The sequence below is a fragment of the Geotrypetes seraphini genome, chromosome 15 (genome assembly GCF_902459505.1).
Source record: "Geotrypetes seraphini chromosome 15, aGeoSer1.1, whole genome shotgun sequence".
NCBI lineage: Eukaryota > Metazoa > Chordata > Amphibia > Gymnophiona > Dermophiidae > Geotrypetes > Geotrypetes seraphini.
Genome location: NC_047098.1, coordinates 3,610,447 through 3,632,768, shown reverse-complemented (window position 1 = coordinate 3,632,768; position 22,322 = coordinate 3,610,447). Strand labels below are relative to the sequence as shown.

At 44.7% G+C, this 22,322-nt stretch overlaps 1 protein-coding gene across 2 annotated transcripts in view; it reads right to left on the bottom strand.

Moving 5' to 3' along the window:
- The window catches only part of LOC117349041 (alkaline phosphatase-like), a 67,069-nt gene that overhangs the window by 38,765 nt on the left and 5,982 nt on the right, over positions 1–22,322 (bottom strand). For both annotated transcript variants that reach the window (XM_033921927.1, XM_033921928.1), the window contains exons 2-3: positions 12,342–12,471; positions 5,096–5,215 (exon numbers count right to left, since the gene is read on the bottom strand). In XM_033921927.1, the coding sequence (XP_033777818.1) occupies positions 5,096–5,215; positions 12,342–12,411 (190 nt within the window). In that variant the 5' untranslated portion in view covers positions 12,412–12,471. The remainder of the gene's footprint in view (positions 1–5,095; positions 5,216–12,341; positions 12,472–22,322) is intronic.

Below are 22,322 nucleotides of genomic sequence, written 5' to 3'. Positions count from 1 at the left end.
TCAGACCTGGTGGTACATTTCTCGCAATGTGCCCACCCGTAGACGACATCAACGCACAGCTTGCAAAGTTCTCTGCAGTCCTATGGATTAATTAATAGGAGGATGGATTGGCACATCCAGGTTTTACTTCCACTGAAATCCTTTCTGCATCACAAGGTCAGGAATTAGCATATAGGCTCATTAACTTCTGCCCGCTGTAGCTTTTGCATCAGTTCCCTTGAACAAATAACGAGAAGAGAGGCTGCTTCCCAAAAGACCGAGAACAAAGGCGCTTCCACAAGAGCGGAGGCGAGAGAGAGGCGGGCAGCTCAGAGAGGACCAGGAAGTCACCCATTTTGCACCCTTTCCTCTTTCCCTCATCCTTGTCAGATCTTTGGTGCCACATATATTTTATTAATTAAGCTGCAGTTTTAATTATGCTCCTTTTTTGTTTTTAAGCGTCATTCCGGTGCCTGACAGAGACATGAATACGCAATTGTCAGGGGTCCATTCACCACATGGCTGGGATGAAATGGCCACGATGAATCGTCCCATTACGGGAAGGCTGGGCTTCACAGTACTTGCAGGGGGCAGGAAGGAGAGGGAGAATGTATCATTTTGAGGGTGGGGGCATCACCCCTCCAAATGCTGAAATCTGGGGTGAGGGGATCACACCCCAAACATTGAAATTAGGTGATACATTGCAGCCAGTTCACTGTGCTGAAACAGCCACAATGAATCGTCCGAGGCCCTCTGTCACTAGCCTCTGCGCTTGGGAAAAGGATTAGCACCTGGATTCTCTATCTTGGCTGCAGGCGCTGTTTAATTTCTTCGTGTAACCGCCTCTGGGGTCACCCCAGCCCCACTTATCTGAGAGGGTCGTTACATACATCGACACTGAATGTAAATGAAAGAATAACATCAGCAATGCTATTGCTCACCCTTTTCTTTATCGTATCTCAAGCAAGTTGGGGGGCAGAGAAGGGTCGCTCTATGCTAGATCCTTAAGTTAAAACGATTGCTTTTCAATCCATTCCTTGAGAGACCTCCTCCACACTCTCCAACCCAATTTCAGCCCTACAAAAATGAGCAGACATGAGATGGATTTTCGCACCTTGGGCCTATGAGCCTGCTAGCGATGGGTTGAGAAGTTCCATTTTCTGAGTTCCAGCTGCTGTCTCTGCTCCCACAGGATGTTCAGAGCCTGTGCAGCTGTCAGGCCCAGAAGCATCGGCACACCATGGAGTCCTGAAAGAGACTTAAACAGGTGCTTGGTTTTCAGATTGTGATCGTTGTAATTGGCCCTGTATGAAGACCGTCCGTGCTTGAATTCACAAGCTTTGGAGACCACTTGTGTTCTCCAGTTTCATAAACATCTTCATCTCACGACTCAAAGAGAAAACAGCTGTGCAGAACATTAGTGAAGCAAGATGCTGCAGCTGGTGAAGAGCTCTTCATGGAGCACCAACAGGTCCTCTAGCAAAATTCAATACGCTTGTCCCATTAGAGATAGCACAAGGCCAGTCTCCTTCTCTTTAATTAAAGGGGCTCCCAAAACTCTCAAATCACCTCTTGCTCACATCCATAACTGATGCGGTAATATGGAAGACTCTTCCATGCTGGAGATAAGCCTGGTGGTCTCTTTGACTGCTCCTTGTCAACTTGCCAGATGGCTCCCATCCCAAAGGCAATTTTGTATATTCAGAGCTGTCCTGGATGAATATCAACATGAACCAAGAGGTCACAGGCTATCTTCACAGGAAATGCACCAAGTCAGAGACTGTTGAGTAGGGGTTGGTCAACCTGTGTCCGCTACAAATACATCAGGCATGCTGCCCTGCTCTCCAGCCCTAATCCTGCGTGAAGGATGCAGATTGTGACTATTCCAGCAGTAAACAGGATTCGCTGCTGCCTGGGTTTATTTCCTACATATTCACCCATCTATTCTGAACAGACTGCAATTACAGACAAAGACATTCACCCAACCCATATGCAAATCCTCAAAAACATTTATCCCAACGCATTCCTATTGGCGTTCATGTCCTCTTTTATAATTTGAATAGTTTTAGGTGCACCATTTCGATCCTTGTATGGTACGAGAAAAACGGAATTATCAAGTCAATAAATAATAGTATCCTACAGCCCATGTGCGCAGTTACCAAGCCTTTCTTCACAAACCAGACCCGTGAAATCCTAAAAACTCCCCACCAATACCTGCAAAGCCTTTCTGGAAAGAAAAACCCACCTCCACACTCCTTTAGTCATTTGCTACCCATCATGGAGGGGGTAGATGCCAAAGGTACAGTTAAAATACCACAGGAGTTACCAGCCTGCAGTAGTTCTGTACTCCGGGTTGCTAGACTCCGCTTACGGTAAACCTCGCAAAGCGCATTCTTCATGGCTCCTGGGAGCATCGGCTGCTGAATAGAAAACTCCTCTCCCTCACCCCCAACCATGACTCCTCCAACCCCACACACATATGGCTTCCTGGCTTTCAACCCCCCTTCCCCCGAAGAGCCATCCCATCCCTGTAGGCCCCCCCCCCAGCCCTACCGAAAGGGTTCCCTGGTGTAGGAAGGGCAGAAGTGATCCCCAGTTGCTCCTACCTATGCAGTGGCATAGCGGGGGGGGGCACCCCACTCCCGCCCTCTTCCCCACCCCCCCTGCCACGCGCATGCCCTCTCCCCATCTTCTGCACGAGCAGCCACGAACTTGCTCTTTGCATCAGCTTCAGCGCTCTCTCTGACATCACTTCCTAGGGGGAAGGGAAGGGGAGGCGGAGAGCAGGCAAAGCTATGCCAGTTCTGACTCCAAATGGTGGGTGTGACCGCTCATGGCTTCTCACAGTACTACAGTATAATCTCGTTATAATGGACTCACTTATAAAGGAGCCTCGTCTATAGCGGATGAGGTCCGCGCAGCTCCTGATTGGTAAGGCCCGACTTTAGTACAGGAAGAGGCGGTCGGTGCATACAGCGAGTGATTTCTTTCACTCGCCAGTGTTCCGGCTGCCCTTTCCTGCCGCTCCAGCTGCCCTTTCCTGCCTCCCTTGCCTAAAAACCATATTTGCGGTTTTTCAAAATTCGTGGGGGCTCCTGGAACGGAACCCCTGTGAATTTCTGGGGAGTACTGTATATATTTTGTTATACTTAGTCTAATTCTTGGATCCTTATTTCCTAAATTTGTGGACTACATAATGTATTATTTCTTCTTTTCCATATATTGCTGTTGCAAGTAATGTCAGGTTTATTAATTTTCTTTGATTTTCATTCTAAATGTGTACTCACGTATTAATGTGCTTGTTTAAAAAATTTGAAAACTGAATAAATAAAGAATTTTTTTACAAAAAGGTAAGGAAGCATTTGAAACGAAAGCTTTGCTCTGCAACCATCAGGGAGTCAACGGGATTCCATCAGGGCAAGAGAAACGCTTTTACAAAACGTCACCCCATCGAAGTCTGTGGCAGCACACTGGCCCTCTGTAAAACATTAACGGAGGTCCTCAGAAGGATGAAAAGAAGAGTGTTATAGTAATCCATCACTAGAAGGAGATTGGAGATCAAGGGGTGAAGCCAGAATAACTCATCCAGAACGGACCGCTGACACATCAGATTCAGAGAAGGTGAGATTCTTAGAAATGAGTCCCAGGGAGTCTTCTCTGCACAGATGCACTCCTGAATGTCCGATATGCGAAGGGCTCGCTACATGGAAAGAATGTGCCTTTTCACATTCTTGTCCCCTTCCCCACAGGAACTCAATTTCCCTGTCCCCACAAGTTTTATCCCTGTCCCTGCTCCATTCCTGTAAGCTCTGCCTTAACCGCACAAGTCTCGAACACTTATGATGTTAAAGCGTTTGAGGCTTGTGCAGACGAGGACCAAGCTTAGGCATTGGTGGAATGAGGCATTATGACATCACAATCTGAGCTCTAGAATGTTGCTACTTAGGATTTTAAAGTGTTTGGGGGACGGAGCTTAGGCATTGGTGGAATGAGGCATTATGACATCACAATCTGAGCTCTAGAATGTTGCTACTTAGGATTTTAAAGTGTTTGGGGGACGGAGCTTAGGCATTGATGGAATGAGGCATTATGACATCACAATCTGAGCTCTAGAATGTTGCTACTTAGGATTTTAAAGTGTTTGGGGGACGGAGCTTAGACACTGGTGGAATGAGGCATTATGACATCACAATCTGAGCTCTAGAATGATGCTACTTAGGATTCTAAAGTGTTTGGGGGACGGAGCTTAGACACTGGTGGAATGAGGCATTATGACATCACAATCTAAGCTCTAGAATGTTGCTACTTAGGATTTTAAAGTGTTTGAAGGACGGAGCTTAGACATTGGTGGAATGAGGCATTATGACATCACAATCTGAGCTCTAGAATGTTGCTACTTGTGATTTTAAAGTGTTTGGGGGACGGAGCTTAGGCATTGGTGGAATGAGGCATTATGACATCACAATCTGAGCTCTAGAATGTTGCTACTTAGGATTTTGAAGGGTTTGAGGCTTGTGCGGATGAGGACGGAGCTTGCAGGAATGGGGCAGGGACAGGAAAAGAACTCACCAGGAAGGGACTGGAAAATGAGTTCCCGTGGGGACGGGGGGAAAATGTGTCCCTGTGTCATCTGCACTGCCCCTTTTGCTTATAGGTAACAATGGCTCCAATCATTAAGTTAAAATGGGGATCCAAGAACATGGGGGCCGAACCAAGAATGGATTTGAAACAGAGACAGGCAAATTTGAACAGCACTCTTGCTTCAAGGGGCAGCCAGTGGAGGTTTTGGTAGTAGGGAGTTATGGATTGCCGAGTTTTGGATGATTCGGAGTCTTTGAATGGTTTTTTTGAAAGACCCCAAATAAATGATGTTGCAGCAGTCGAGTAAGCTCAGAATGGAGGATTGGACCAGTAAGCGGAGTGAGATAGCATCAAAGTACTTTCTGATGGTTCTTAGTTTCCATAATGTGGAGATTCTAAACCAATGGACAAATTAGCCAGGAAGCTCAAGATGTTTCGAGGGCCAGAGTGACCCCCCGGACCCCCACCCCTAATCCCTTAGGGTGACCCTGAGAGAGGCGGTCAGGGGAAAAGCTACAACAGGTTAAGCACTTACCATCTCCCAGGAAAATGATAACGTTTTTGGCTATATTTGTGTTCAGTTTTTGGAGTCTCAGAGCGCTTTGCAGGGTTTCTTGGGCTTGGTCCCGCCAGTACTTTGGATTCTTCTCTTTCTCTAGAAACAGAACCACAAGTCAAGCTTTTTTTTCCTTTCATCTTACTTTCTGTATTGCTTGAGCAAGAGATCTCTTGGGAAATCGTGTTACAATTTAAAAACAGAATCATCAGATTAAGAGGCAGAGGGGAGAAGAAATTATTAGAAGCCAAAATCCCTACGTCTTCAAGTCCAGGCCAAACGTTCCCTGCACAACTCCAGTCCTCGATCTACTGCGCATATGGCGCATACAGGCGCATATGGCCCCCACGCTGATAAACCCTCTGGTGGAGTGGAAAGGGTAGATGCGAACCGCTTGCTCACTCTTTCCAAAAAGACTAGGACTAGGGGGCATGTGATGAAACTACTAACCCCTCCCTTTTACTAAGCTGCGTTAGGGCTTTAACGCGTGGAATAGCGCACGCTACAATGCATTGAGCTGGCGTTAGTTCTAGCCATGCAGCGCGGGGTTGGTGCACGCTAATCTGCCACCTGCGCTAAAAACACTAGCACACCTTAGTAAAAGGAGCCCTAAGGTGCGCTAACCGATTAGCGCAGACTAAACGCTAATGCGTCCATTGACTAAAAGACGGCCTAAGCAGTAGATTTGAAACAAACCAGAGAAAATAACATACATAGTAAATGACGGCAGATAAAGACCCGAATGGTCCATCCAGTCTGCCCAAACATACACTCTCTATACTTTAATGATTTCATTTAAATTGTTCTTTTTTTTAATTTAAATTAAACTCTGGAATTCATTGCCGGAGAATGAGGTGAATCATTTAGCTTAGCAGGGTTTAAAAAAAGGTTTGGCTAATTTCCTAAAAGAGAAGTCCATTGGCCATTATTGAGATAGCTTGGGGAAATCTACTGCTTATTCCTAAAATAAACAGAATAAAATCTGTTTTACTCATTTGGTATCTTGTCAGGTTCTTGTGACCTGGATTGGCCACTGCTGGAAACAGGATACAGGGCTTGATGGACTTTCAGTCTGTCCCAGTACAGCAATTCTTAGATACTTAGATATTTTTTTATACCGACAACCCTCGACGGATGGAAAAGTAAAAAAAAAAAAAAAAAAAAATCAACATTCATGTATTTTTTGCTTTTCCATCAGTCAAGAATTATTGATATAAAAAATACTTTCACAAAATTTTCTCATTTCAAGCAGCAATAAGAGATAAACACTTTAGGAAATTAATGAAGACTGGCCAAAACCCAAGGAGTTAGCAACATTCCAAACAGAATCCCAAGGAACAGCAAGATTCCGGAATCCCGAAGAGTAACAAGATTCTAGAACCCCAAAGAATTCCACATTCCATGCTACCGATCCAGGGCAAGCAGTGGCTTCCCCCAAGTCTTAATAACAGACTATACGGACTTTTCCTCCAGGAATTTGTCCATACCCAAGTAGGGTCATTTGTGCTGTGCAAGTGCCTAGAGCAACTTAGTAAGAGGGCCCCAACAACCCTAGATTTCTTGGTTTGAGGATCCAGAGCTAAAGCAGTGCTGAGAAAGCATGGACCAAACACACCTCCTCTCAGCGAGACATTCACCTTTAGCCGCTGTGAGGTTGGGTCATTTACAGATCACCGATGAACTCGGCTAAAATTCTGTTTAATGGTATGAATCACTTTGGAAATTATTCTCAAAATGTCTTCAGTTACCGAGCCCTGCTAGTCATGAAAGCTTTCTTAGACAAAGATAGGCGCTGGTTTTGTTAAAAGCTAACAGACATTTGGGGCTTTTGTTTTCAGATAAAGCAGCTGGTCTTGAGCCGGCATAAGGCAGAGCTCAGTTGTCCTCATCGGTCGATGTCAAATTGTTTCTGGGAATCCTTAATTTGGAGGCCTTGGCTGCTCCGTTTCAGGAACTTTGAAAATACAATGCTCACCCCAGAGCTTATGGAGCTCTTAAACTCCAGTCTTGACAAATCTGTTTCCAAGACCTTGTGGTTGATGACAGCTGTGGAGACCAAAGCTTATTTATTAGGAGAAGTTCATTGGTATGAGTGAACTCAGGCACATAGATCTTTGGTGAGAAATTTTCCTATTCTCTAATCTCTTCCGAGTATACAGGAGGTCTTGTGTACACATATCTCTGGCAGCTGGGACTTGTATGCCACCTTTTTGCGGTTATACATTCAAAGCGGTGGGCAATGGAGGATTAAGTGGAAGATAACATTTTCCTTCTCAGAGGCCCCTCAACCACAAGGGGGCACTCAAGGGCGGGAAATTTCACGGCGACACCAGGAAGTATTTCTTCACGGAGCGAGTGATTGATCAATGGAACAAGCTTCTAGTACAGGTAATCGAGGCCAGCAGCGTGCCAGATTTTAAGAATAAATGGGACGCCCATGTGGGATCACTACGTGGGTCAGGGCAAAACATTGGCTAATCTTAAGGGGAGGGTCTATAGAGTGGGCAGACTTGATGGGCCTTGGCCCTTTTCTGCCGTCATCTTTCTATGTTTCTAGCCCAGGGTCACAAGGATTTGAATTTTGCTCGCGCCGGCCTAGCTCCCTCTGAAATCACTTCCGGGCCGCAGGGCCAGGAGGTGACGTCAAAGGGAAAGCCAACGCCGGCACAAGCAGCAGGCCAGAGAAGCTGCTTGCTCTGGTGAAGATTGAAAAAGGTACAGGGGGTGGGAAGGAAGGGTGAGAGTGTGGCATGGGGGGCACATAAGAAGTGAGGGAGGGGCGTGGAAGGAGGTTGCGGGAGGGCACCACTGCCCGGTGCATCTCCTACCCTCGTCACACCACTGAGTACCAGGAATGCAGTGGGATCAAGGCCCTAAGAGAGTTTCGGCAATTGAAGAGGAGACCCTCAAGTACCATGAAATGCAGATTGAGATCAAGAATGTGGCAGAAAGACACAGAAATATTCCCCACTATGTTGGGCCCCACGAGTTTCATTGAAAGGAATTTCCAAACATAAGCACATAAGCAATGCCTCTGCCGGGTCAGACCTGAGGTCCATCGTGCCCAGCAGTCCGCTCACGCGGCGGCCCAACAGGTCCAGAACCTGCGTAATAATCCTCTATCTATACCCCTCTATCCCCTTTTCCAACAGGAAATTGTCCAATCCTTTCTTAAACCCCAGTACCGTACTCTGCCCTATTACATCCTCTGGAAGCGCATTCCAGGTGTCCACCACCCGCTGAGTAAAGAAAAACTTCCTAGCATTTGTTTTGAATCTATCCCCTTCTAATTTTTCCGAATGCCCTCTTGTTCTTTTATGTTTTGAAAGTTTGAAGAATCTGTCTCTCTCCACTTTCTCTATGCCCTTCATGATCTTGTAGGTCTCTATCATGTCTCCTCTGAGTCTCCGCTTTTCCAGGGAGAAGAGCTCCAGCTTCTCCAATCTTTCAGTGTATGAAAGGTTTTCCATGCCCTTAATCATTCGTGTCGCTCTCCTCTGGACCCTCTCAAGTATTGCCATATCCTTCTTAAGATGCGGTGACCAATACTGAACACAGTACTCCAGGTGCGGGCGCACCATTGCCCGATACAACGGCAGGATGACTTCTTTCGTTCTGGTCGTAATACCATTTTTAATAATACCCAACATTCTGTTCGCCTTCTTCGCGGCTGCTGCTGCTTAGATAAGTTACCTATCCATGTTATATGTTATGAACTACAGGGAAAAATTCCCTTTGCTCAGCTGCAAATACAACGGCAAGCATTGACAGCAAATTTGAGAGACTGAGATTATATTTGAATGCTGTCACTTCACATCATTGGCATTAAAAAAAAAAACCCTCCACTTAATTAATCTTCTTCAAGTCTCAAAACAGTGGAACGTGTCTGAAGGAGGTTACCATGGGGCCATCATAGTCACATCAATGTCCCAACCGCCCTTGTCTTGTCACACTTTTACAATATTTTAATCACCATATATACAGGCAGCCCCTGAGTTACAGACACCCGACTTAAGTACGACTCGTACTTAAGAGCGCGGGTGCGGCTTGATTTGATTTCACTGAGCATTCTTCCCAGTGGCCTAGACTTCTCCTATAGCAGATTCAGGAATGACGCATGGCTATGTGTGGTTGTGCATGCTGTACCTTAGAGGGAGAGTTGACCCTTTTGACTGCAAATCAGGGACATGCCAGAGTAAATTGGAGCAGTAGAAGGACCTGAAGCAGCGTGTGAAGACTTCTGCACACGCTGCTGCAATCGCCAGGTTCGTAATCGGGACCGCGGGAAGGGAAGGGGGGGGGGCAGTAAGGAACTAAGGGAGCCAGACAGAACGCGGGAAGGGAAAGGGGGGTAGAGGAAACGCTACTACTGCTGCACAGGGAAGTGGTGTGGGGGGAGGGAAACGGAGGAGGAGGGAATGCTGCTTTGGCTGCTGCACAGAGAAGTGGTGGGAGAGAAATGCTGCTGCATAGGAGGCAGGGAGAGAGACAGATAGATAGAAAGAAAGACAGACAGCGGGAGGAAGGGAGACAAAAAGAAAAGAAGAAAGACACAGGGGCAGGGAGATACACAAACAGACAGACAGAGGGGGTCAGGGAGAGAGACAGACAGAAAGAAAGACAGACAGACAGCGGGAGGAAGGGAGACAGAAAGAAAAGAAGAAAGTCACAGGGGAGGGAGATACACAGAAACACAGACAGACAAAGGGGGCCAGGGACAGAGACAGACAGAAAGAAAGATAGCGGGAGGGAGAGAGAGACAGAAATAAAGACAGACAGACATATATTCTAGCACCCGTTAATGTAATGGGCTAAAATACTAGTATATATATAAAACATAACAATTTTTTTTGTATACCGCAATACAGTGTGAAGTTCAATGCAGTTAACAAGGGTTAAATAGAGAATCATTCATAAGAAGTGACAAAGGATCATGGCGGGCGATATAAGGAGAACTCAAGAAGTAAACAGAGTTTATAGAGCTCCATTATACTTATCTTTCTAGTGTGACTGGCGGTTCTTTCTCGCCACCTGGACATTTAACACTGTTTGACATGCAACACACAAACTCAAAGACCCTAACCCCGACTTGAGTTTCGCTAATTTTGGCTTCTTCAGGAGGGGATGCCCACTGATTATACACTCAATTCATCTTTCACTTCTTGTCGGATAAGTGTTGCCGAATATTCACGAGAGAGATTTGCCTATAATGGATGTGGGAGGCATGCAAATCCGGCTCATGCATATTCATTGGAGATATCCTGAAAACCCGACTGGCTGGGAGTCTCCCAGGACCGCTGGTCTAAGATCATCGTAGAACAGAATCGAGAAGCGTCTTTCCCTGGCTTTTCAACTGAGATTACGGGCACTGTGACGTTACGTCTCCTGCCAGAATAGAAGGATTAGACTTCCTGCTGAGAAACAAAACCCAGAAGAGGAAACTTTGGAAAAGGCTTAATTAATGATCACTTTTTCCACTAAGTTCTTTTTTGACAGCTTTATTTTCTACCGTATCAATGTTCTCTGCTTGTCGCCTTTGTAGACCACAACATCTCCTGCCAAATGCAATCAAATTTTCCTGCTGGTCGGTTGATATGAACCAGCAGAAGGACTTGCGGACTTTCCAGGGCATTTGTCCAACATCAATAACATAGGCTGCAGCTTGAGACCGATCCCGCACCTCGCACTGCCAGCCCTGAGCTTGGCTAGGACTCAGAGGAAATGTGACGTGGAAGAGAAGAGAATGAGAGGCAGGAACTATTTTTCAAAGCAACTATACACAAGCAGAACGAGCCTCGGTTCAAATCCTAATGCATGTGATATGGCAGAACTCTCAAATTTGTCCCCCTCCAGCAGCCTGTCCCAGCCTTGAACACACAAGTGGTGTAATGTCTTGCCCACAAACTGCTGTTCCAAATCTATCTCCATCCCTGTCCCATCTCTGCAAGCTCTGTCATCTGCACAAGTGTCAAGCACTTTAAAATCATAAGTGTTCGTGGCTTATGCAGATGAGGACAGAGCTTGCAGGGATAATCATAATAATAGCTTTATTTATATTCCGTCATATCTTTCAATTCAAGACGGTTTGCAACAAGAGAGGCTGCAGGAATGCAGCGAAGCTACATCAAGAGCATAAAGTAGGAGGAAACAGACAGGCAGGAGCATGCAAGGAGATGTAGAGGAAATTGAGGAAGTTTAAACGAATTTGTCAAATAAATGGGTTTTCAGTGATCTTCTGAATGGGGGAAGGGACAGGGATGAAGACAGATTCCGTGGGGATGGGGACAAATTTGAACCCATGTCATTCTGTATTCCAATCAGTAGTGTAGTAAGGCTAGGAGATACCCAAGGCGGTGGCCCCCACCCCTTCTGCAACCCCCCCTCCACGCCTTCCCACCCCCATTCTTCACTTGCGCTCTCCCTCCCCCCGTACCAGCGCAAGTGGCTTCTGCAAGCATGCTCCTTGCGCCAGAGTTGGATTCCCTCTGATGTCACTTCCTGGGCCCATGACCTGGAAGTGATTCAGAGGGGGAACCAGGCTGGTGTGAGCATCAGGCAGAAGCTCCTCATGCCAGCGAAAAGATAATACGGAGGTATAGGGTGGGGGGGAGGGATGACGCGAGGGTGGCATGGTGTGGCAGAGAGTTGCCAGTTCCCCCACCGACTTGGCGCCCGGGGAGGTCCGCACCCCATGCACCCCCCTTACGACGCCACTGATTCCAACGTTACTATAGACACACAAACATGCACACATCTATACAATCTCACAAGCCCGTCTTTGTATCGACCCAAGGCTACAAAATATGAAAGCGGTATTATGAGAAATTAATACAGTCGGTAACACAAAATGTGACATTCAACTAACAAAGGACAGCAATATCACCCCAACTTGCAACTTTCTCGGAGTCTTAGGCCACTCCCGGTGCATCCTAGAATCAGGCAGGTTAGGTGGGGTTAAGCGTCTGTCAGTTAGCAAAGACGCGATTCTGTATAGGATGTCAGTGAGCAATTCTCAGCCTATGCAGAATCAGCCCCTAAATGCTCCGACGCTCAAAGAATTCCTGTGAGCGTCGGAGCATTGAGCGCAACCCAGACCCCAGTAGAAACCTCTAAAGCAGCCTTTGATAGCATCAACCTTCCAAATCTTTTCCATCTTGTTCATATGGGACCCGGCGGATTAAGGAAACATGTGGAAGGGTGGGCAGGTGAAAGAGAAGCAGCAAACCTGGGAATGGAGCAATGGTGAGAGACGCCTCTTCCACCACCACCAGCAGGAGGAGCAACAGGGCTTTCATTGTTCTTGTGTTCCAAGGTCGATTCAGATCAAATCAATGATTCTGTTTGTGAGTCCAGTCCTAAGCGCAAAAGACATTAGAAAGTGAACGTAGGAAGTTGTTTGTCATTTTTCTATTTCGGACGTTTATATTGTATCATTTGTGCTTCGTGTTTCAATAAAAAAAAAAAATAATAATCACTTTATTTTTATATACTGCAATGCCACAAACGGTTCAGAGCGGTTTACAGAGGAAGAGATTGTGTACAGACAGCAATATTACAAAAAACCTTTCAAAATTACATTAACATGGTAAGATTAATCCATTTTTCCTGAAAGTGTTTTAAAAGTACATCATGGTAGAAATGGAGTCAGAGAAATTTGTCAAAAAGATAAGTTTTATAAAATTAATGCGTCTCAATGGCCACGAATTTGGTCTTGGAGGATGAGATGTACAGTGTCGGTATCCATGAGACAAACTTGTTTTTTTCTGTTACATAGAGCTTTATGGACCCCTGTTCGTTTACAAAAATTGGATAGCTCTAAGTCTAATGAAATTTGGCACTGTCATCTCAAAGCAGGGACTTTAGATCATTTATTATTCTATTGTCCATTCATTATGAATTTTTGGAAATCAATTTGGGACCAAATTAACTGTTTATTAGATAACCCTGTGGCATTATCATATGATACTGTGCTGTTTGGTATGGCAATTAGAGCAAAAAGTCAGATATCTACAAATAATAACAAATTATTACTTATAATGACTGGGGTTGCCATTCAACAAATTACATATAATTGGAAAAATTGGAATAGATTAAATTATAATTTTTGGTGGAACTCCTTATGTCATATTTATAAAATGGAGAGACTTATTGCAATACAACAGAGTTGTTTCAGGAAATTTCAAGATATTTGGGAGCCATTAACAAAGTATTGTAATGATTAGAAAAATCTTGTTTCCCTTAAATTTACAAGTTCAATTATGTGGTGGGAGGGAGGGTATTTTTATTGTTACATGTTGTATAAGTATTGATTATATGATAGATAAGGGTGGGGAGGGGAGGAGATAAGAGAATATTATATGTATCATTGTTGATTATTAAGTGATATATTTATGGTTATTTGTATGGATATGTTATCACACTTATTATAAGTTTAAAAATGAATAAAGATTTATTAAAAAAAAAAAAAGATAAGTTTTGATTAATGTAATGATTTCTTTAAAATTTCAATAAAATATTAATTTTTTGTTTTAAATTTGCATTCGAGCCTAATAGGGGTTTCAGTACCTCTGTTTTTTCTGTGTGGACCAGGCATGGCAATGAGGGGGATGTGGGTGTCAGTTTTTTCCCTTTCTTTCCATCCTTTCTCTTTCACTGTATTTATTTATTTCATTCATTCTCCCCAAAGAGCTCAGAATGGTTTAGAGGTTAACATACATAATATACAGTTAAGTTACAATTTGCCATGGTACAGTACAAGTGTTTTTTTGATACAGGTTTTAATCTAATTCGACATATGCTAGGGATCAAATACCAAGAACAGCTAGCTCCGAAATCCAGCATGTAAGAGCCTGACCTACACGGTAATGCCATGTTTTCCAAGGAATAAATGATATTTCTACATACATCGTGATTTTTATGTCCCTGATGAAGCAGTTATTGTGAAACGGATGAACCGCCATCGGACTATACTTTAAAGATTAGATTAAGGACTTGACTTTAAAGATTGGACCAGAAAAACACTTCAGAAGATTGAACTAAGGATTAGACTTTAATGATTGGACTAAAAGAGATTGGTTTTTGCACTTTTTGCAAAAATGAAAAAAAATCGATTCATTCTTACCTGTTCTACTCCACTCAGGATTTTATAGACCTCAATCACAGCCCCCTCCCCCCTTAACTGTCTCTTTTCCAAGCTGAAGAGCCCCAACCTCGTTAGTCTTTCCTCATACGAGAGGAGTTCCATCCCCTTTATCATCTTGGTCGCTCTTCTTTGAACCTTTTCTAATTCCACTCTATCTTTTATAAGATACAGCGACCAGAAATGAATGCAGTCCTCAAGGTGAGGATGTGCCATGGAGCGAAGCAGACATGTCAAGTTATCCTATTTCAGGCTGGAGATTTGAGGATAGACCTCAATTTCTGACCATGCCATTATTGGACTTCTGGAACTGATTTCAATGGGCATTATCAGACACCACAAATCCCATAATGCTTTGGGATATAAAGTTCAAAACCAGGACTGGCCAAAAGTCACCAGCCTGGAACTGGGTAACTTGGCAATTCTGGGCACAGAGAGAGAAAGTGACTCCCCTGGGGTCACACAGAGATTCAGTGGCTGAGGCACAGGGAGAGACAGTGACTTCCCCAAGGTCACCCAGAGAGTCAGTGACTGAGGCACAGGGAGAGAAAGTGATAATAATAACAGTTTACTGGCACAGGGAAAGAAAGTGATTCCCCTAGGCACACATTAAAAAGAACAGGCTCAGATCCAAGGAAACTCACGCCGCAAGCCGACAGGTGAAGTAACAGAGCATCATTAAGACAGCCAGCGCCAGGACAGAGCACACAAAGGCGGTCAGAAATATCTCCAGCTCGTGTGACGGGAGCATGTTGCACTCCATGCCACTCCAGCGTGCCAAAATAAAGCAGCACAAACTCAGTTTCCACCTCTCAGTGTAGAATGAAGATACTGGGCTTCAGACGTCTACCAGGTCCTTCTATATTTCTGTTTACTGGGAGCTCAGACAACCAAGCCTGTCGCCAGCACTTAATTCCCACAGATTATGTCTCTAAGGAGCTAATGCCCCAGGATCAGCAGAGGAGCCCTGGAGAGAGGTCACATTAACCACTTGCCTCCTCAGCTGTCCTCAGCGGCATCAACACCGTATTAGTTCACATGCACACTAGACCTTTCACAGGTTGTGACGCTCGTTATTGGACTGGGCATAATTCTCTATGTGAAGATGGAGCCTGTATGGCTCTAAAGGGCTCAGAGTTGAAGGACCGCTCTTCCCAGCCACACTCCATCATCTCTAAGACAACGTCAGGCACAATTGGTTCCAACATCCAGACACCGAGCAGATCAACCAAGCATGATCACGCCAATGAGGTGCAAAGATCCTTTCCTTGTGCATGAAAGATTGAGGGCAAGATTCTCAAAACTTTAACGCTGTTGCTAAACTGTTTTCCGGTGGTTTAGCCTGCACGCATTATAGCGGCGGATTATCAAAACGGATTCTCTCTATGTTTAGCGAGATTTCTAGCAATCTCCGACCAAGGCATGCAAATGTGCTCGATTTGCAGAGGGTTGGGTTCTTGAGGAGCTAGCTCAAATAAAGGTAGGCAAAGCGATGGGGCCGGATGGTGAACATCCAAGGGTGCTGGAGGAACTTAGGGAAGTTCTGGTAGCTCCGCTGACTGACCTTGTCAATGAGTCTCTAGAGTTGGGAGTGTAACCGGAGGACTGGAGAAGGGCGGATGTGGTCCCTCTCCACAAAAGTGGGAATAAGGAAGAAGTAGGGAATTATAAGTCTGTAAGTCTGACTTCTGTGGTAAGCAAATTGAAACAGAGAATGGTCAAGTTTCTGGAATCCTGTGGATTACAGGACCAGAAGCAACATGGATTCACTAGAGGTAGGTCTTGTCAGACAAATCTGATCAATTTCTTTGACTGGGCGACCAGAGAATTGAATAGAGGATGTGCGCTAGATGTGGTGCATTTAGATTTTAGCAAAACCTTTGACAGTGTTCCACACAGACGTCTAATAAATAAACTGAGTGCCCTCGGGATGGGTCAGGAACTGGTTGAGTGGAAGGCGACAGAGGGTAGTGATCAATGGAGATCGCTCTGAGAAAGGGATGTTACCAGTGGTGTGCCTCAAGGTTCTGTTCTTGGGCCTGTTCTTTTTAACATCTTTATAAGTGATATTGCTGAAGGGTTGTCGGGTAAGATTTGCCTCTTTGCAGATGATAACCAAAATCTGAAATAGAGTAGACAAGCTAAATGGTGTGAATAACATGAAGAAAGACCTGGCGAAGCTTGAAGAATGGTCTGAAATTGTGGCAGCTAAAATTTAATGCTAAGAAATGCAAGGTCATGCATTTGGGCTGCAAAAACCCAAGGAACGGTACAGATTAGAGAGTGAAGAGCTTATGTGCATGACAGAAGAGCGGGACTTGGGTGTGATTATCTTAAGGTGGCCAAACAGATTGAAAAGGTGATTGCGAAAGCCAGAAGGATGCTAGGTTGCATAGGGAGAGGTATGGCCAGTAGGAAAAAGGAGGTATTGATGCCCCTATATAAGACTTTGGTGAGACCTCATTGTGTACAATTCTGGAGGCTGCACCTTCAAAAAGATATAAAAAGGATGGAGTCAGTCCACAGGAAGGCTACTAAAATGGTGCGTGGTCTTCGTGATAAGGTGTATGGAGATAGACAATCTGTCTACTTTGGAGGAAAGGCAGGAGAGGGGAGATATGATGGAGACGTTTAAATACCTACGTAATGTAAATGCGCATGAGTCGAGTCTCTCATTTGAAAGGAAGCTCTGGAATGAGAGGGCAGAGGATGAAGTTAAGAGGTGAGAGGCTCCGGAGTAATCTAGGGAAATACTTTTTTACAGAAAGGGTGGTAGATGTGTGGAACTGTCTCCTGGAAGAGGTGGGGGAGACAGAGACTGTTTGAATTCAAGAGGGCCTGGGATAGAGAGAGAAAGAAATAATGGTTACTGCGGATGGGCAGACTGGATGGGCCATTTGGCCTTTATCTGCCGTCATGTTCGAAGAGCAACGGCGACTTTTGGTGACAAAAAGCAGCAACTGGTTCGGGGGTGCCGTTACAATGCCAGCACTTGTGTTTTGACTGTGGCTAATGAAAAAAAAAGTGTATTTATATAATTTTTAGTGGAGAGTAGTAAAATCACGCTTCTTTTGGGTTTTTGGGAGAGACCGGCGTGTTTCATGTACGCCTGTTAAAAGCCAACGTTTCTTCTTGAGCACGTGTACGATACCCTTGTCTTGTGTGTTTCTGGCTGTGGGTCTTCATTACATTTTACATTAAAAACAAATTGCAAGATTTACCTGAATTATAGTAGTTTTTTGGAGAGAAAAAAGTCGGCGTTGCTTCTCCCTTCCATTTGCCCAATAGTGCAGCAGGAGAGTGTGTTTTTGGTTTTTTACGGCGTTTTTCTATGCATGTGCCCATCAGCGACGGGCACATGGAAATATAGGACATCTTCGCTGCTGTCCGCCGATCTTATTTGCATGCGTGAATGTCTCGGGTTTTTAGATTCGGTATCAAAACGGCTGCGGTAACGTGGGTTTTTGAAAATCCTGGCCTAAGTAGTTCTGTGCTGTTTAACATATTTATCAATGATCTAGAGATGGGAATAACTAAGCAGTGTTCCTGCTAAGCTGCGCTGGCGTGCGCTGGCGCACAAAATATTACATCGCAGCGCACAAGTTTCTCGTCACAGCGCACACACGTGCTTGCAGGCAGGCGAGCTGGCAGTCCATGTAACGCGTCGCAAAGGTAAGGGGAGGCTGGGGGAGGAATCGGACGTCGGGGTGGGGGTGCGAGCAGGGAGGGGGGTGATCGGAAGAGGCGTACGGCAGATGGCAGGGCGGCGAGAGGAGAGTCGGGTGGGGGGGGGGGAGTAACACCGGAAGAGAGCGGCAAATCCGGGCAAGGCAAGACTTGCAGAGGCGTACCTAGGGGGTGCGGGGGGTCGATCCCGACGGTCCGCTCAGCTCGCCAACAAGGAGAGGCAGCCGGACTCGCGTACGCTCCGACCGCCTCTTCTTGGGGATGATGATGAAGATATTGATGATATCTAACTTGAGTGAAGAATTGATTCCATTCCAGTTTCACAACAATTATTCTACAACATATTGAGTGAACTCTTCTCACTGAAGGCAAACTTTGTGCCCAATAAAATGGTTTTCAATATTTTGTTTTAATGTATTTATACTTTTGTGTAGAAGCTGGAATTGATAGATTGTCTAGAAATTGAAAGCATCAAACGTATTGTCTTCTGGACTGTTTTTAATTTACAGTTTACACATATGGATGTAACAGACATAACTACATTTGTTGTAAAACATTTATTAAGATATCATTTCATCCCTACAATTTCTGTGTTCTTAAAAATATTATTTAACGTTATTTAATTTAGCGTGTAGGCCTAAAATTCCTTTGAATACCTCGTCCTCATGTATCAGCAACTTTGACAACATATTTATTTGGCTCATAACTTGCTGGCGCCCGATATTTTTAGCTCACAGTGAAAAAAGTTTGCTCACAACACCCGCCCGCTTAGAGGGAACACTGCTTTGTGAGCCAATTAAATTTGATGATACGACAAAGTTGTTGAAAGTTGTTAAATCACAAGAGGATTGTGAAAAATGACAAGAGGACCTTGTAAGGCTGGAAGATTGGGTGTCAAAATGGCAGATGTGAGCAAGTGCAAAGTGATGCATGTGGGAAAGAGGAACCCGAATTTTAGCTACAGGGTAGAGGGTTCCATTTTAGGAGTCACTGCCCAGGAAAAGGTTCTAGGTATCATCGAGGATATGAAAAAAAAAAAACAAAACAAAAAACCCTCTGCTCGGTGTGTGGTGGTAGCGGCGGAATTATCAGGAAAACAAAACTGAGATGATAATGCCTTTGTATTGTTCCATGATGTGATCACATCTCCAAAAAAATATAAAAGGTACAGAGAAGAGCAATGAGTATGATAAAGTGGATGGGACGACTTCCCTGTGAGGAAAGGCTAATGCGGCTAGAGTTCTTCAGCTTGGAGACTGCTCAGGGGAGATATGATAGAGGTCTACAAAATACTGAGTGGAGTAGAACGGGTAGACTTGGATTGCTTGTTTACTCTTTCCAAAAGTACAAGGACTAGGGGGCATACATTGAAGTAGTACATTTAAAATAAACTGGAGAAAATATAAGCTCTGGAATTTGTTGCTAGAGAATGTGATAAAAGCAGTTAGCTTAGCAGGGTTTAAAAAAGGTTTGGCCAGGAGTAATTTCCTAAAAGAAAAGTCCATAAGCCATTATTATGACGGAGTTGGGAAAATCCACTGCTTTTTTGTGGGATAACAGCAGAAAATCTGTTTTATTCTTTTGGGATTTTGCCAGGTACTTGTGATCTGGGTTGGCTACTGTTGGAAACAGACCACTGGGCTCGATGATCTTTGTTTTGTCCCAGTATGGCAATGCTTACATTCTTATATCCTAAAGTAAACCTTAAAAATAAACTTTGCACACAATGGAATGCTTTATGATATACAAGTTATTTAAACTGCTGGCTCCGATTCACCACCACATAGGAGCTAGAAAAAATTAGTGGAGGGGAAGAAAGGAACTTAGATGTCAGCCTTCACAGAAAAAGCTTTCCAAAGGCTGCTTTCATAAGAACATAAGAATTTGCCGCTGCTGGGTCAGTCCAGTGGTCCATCGTGCCCGGCAGTCCGCTCATGCGGCAGCCCCTAGAACAAAGACCAGCCCTACCTGTGTACAGTCCGGTTCAGCAGGAACTTGTCTAACTTTGTCTTGAATCCCTGGAGGGTGTTTTCCCCTGCGACAGACTCCGGAAGAGCGTTCCAGCTTTCAACCACACTCTGGGTGAAGAACTTCCTTACGTTTGTACAGAATCGATCCCCTTTTAACTTTAGAGAGTGCCCTCTCGTTCTCTCAAGGTTCAAGGTTTCAAGGTTTATTAAATATTTGATAAATCGCTATATCTTTATACAAAGCGATGTACATTAAAATACAATTAATTAAGATAAAAACATACAATAAATATATAAACATTAGATATTAGACAAGACAGACAACAATTGGGAGGAAAGGGAGGTTAAAGTTACATATCTTATAATAAGAAACACATTTAAGGGTAAAACATTGAGGAGGTAGTAAAATTCTTGAAACAAAAAAAAATTGGAGAGGGTGAACAACCTGTCCTTATCTACCTTGAATGTTTCGATCATGTCTCCTCTTTTCAAGGGAGAAGAGACCCAATTTCTCTAATCTCTCACTGTACGGCAACTCCTCCAGCCCCTTAACCATTTTAGTCGCTCTTCTCTGGACCCTTTCGAGTAGTACAATGTTCTTCTTCATGTATGGCAACCAGTGCTGGACGCAGTACTACAGGTGGGAGCGTACCATGGCCCGGTATAGCGGCATGATAACCTTCTCCGATCTGTTCATGATCCCTTTCTTAATCATCCCTAGCATTCTGTTCGCCCTTTTCGCCACCGCCGCACATTGACTTGCCAACCAGTACTCCCAGGTCTCTTTCCTGGGGGGTCTCTCCGAGTACTGCACCAGACATCCTGTATTCGTGTACAAGATTTTTATTACCGACATGCATCACCTTACACTTATTCACGTTAAACCTTATTTGCCATGTTGCGGCCCATTTCTTGAGCGTGTTTATGTCACATTGCAGGTCTTCGCAATCCTTCTGCGTCCTCACTTCTCTGAATAACATTGTATCATCTGCAAATGTAACCACCTCGCTCGTCGTACCAATTTCCAGGTCGTTTGTAAATATGTTGAAGAGCACGGGTCCAGGCACCGAACCCTGCGGCACTCTACTCGTGACGCTTTTCCAGTCCGAGTATTGTCCATTTACTCCCACTCTCTGTTTCCTATCCGCCAACCAGTTTTTAATCCATGTGAGTATTTCACCCTCGATTCCATGGCTCGCAATTTTTCGAAGTAGTCGTTCATGCGGGACCTTATCGAATGCCTTCTGAAAATCCAGATATACAATAACAATGTCAACCAGGTCACCCTTGTCTTTCTGCCTGTTTACTCCCTCGAAGAAGTGCAGCAACTTCGTCAAGCAAGATCTTCCTTTGCTGAAGCCGTTCTGGCTGGTCCTCATCAGATTGTGTTCGTCTAGGTCAGGGGTAGGGAACTCCAGTCCTCGAGAGCCGTATTCCAGTCGGGTTTTCAGGATTTCCCCAATGAATATGCATGAGATATATATGCACGCACTGCTTTCAATGCCTATTCATTGGGGAAATCCTGAAAACCCGACTGGCATACGGCTCTCGAGGACTGGAGTTCCTTACCCCTGGTCTAGGTGTTCAATGCTGCGGTCCTTTATCAGTGCCTCTACCATCTTTCCCGGTACCGAGATCAGACTCACTGGTCAGTAGTTTCCCGGTTCTCCCCTAAAACCTTTCTTGAAGATCGGCATAACATTCGCCACCTTCCAGTCTTCCGGAATCCTTTCCGATTTGATCGACAGATTGGCTGTTAGTTGGAGCATTTCGGCTATAGCCCCTTTCAGTTCCTTGATTACCTTTGGATGGATGCTTTCATCACTCAAAACAAACTCTTCTTATACTGAATTTCAATTTTAACCCAAAAGAGCAATGATTAATTAATCCAAATGCAAAACCTGCTCTGATCAAACACATCCAGGTCAGTTGCCAAAGCAACCCATTTGGTGACACTAGAGAATGATACAGGGACAGATTTTTCCCTGTCCCCGTTGGAACTCATTTTTCAGTCCCGTCCCTGTGAGTTCGTTTCCTGTCCCTGCGCCATGCCTGCAAGCTCCGGCCTCATCTGCACAAGCCTCAAACACTGTGCGGAGGAAGGGAGAGCAGGGACGTTGCATCTCTCTGGAGTTTTTAACTCACCCCCCAAGGGATTTGTATATTGATGGGGGCTAATGTCTAATGTTTCTGATGTTTCCCATCTGCCTTCCTGAGAAATTTTTTAAAAAAAAGTTTTAGCTGCTGAAAACCACAGGTGGGCTCTGTGCCAGGAGAGGTCATAGTATGCATCGTTTTGCATTTTCAACTTTTCCCAATATTTTAAAGGGATAGACTACCCTCATAAAAATATATTGGCACATGCACAGAACAATTGAATTAAGGACAGCAGTAGTACAAGCTTCACACA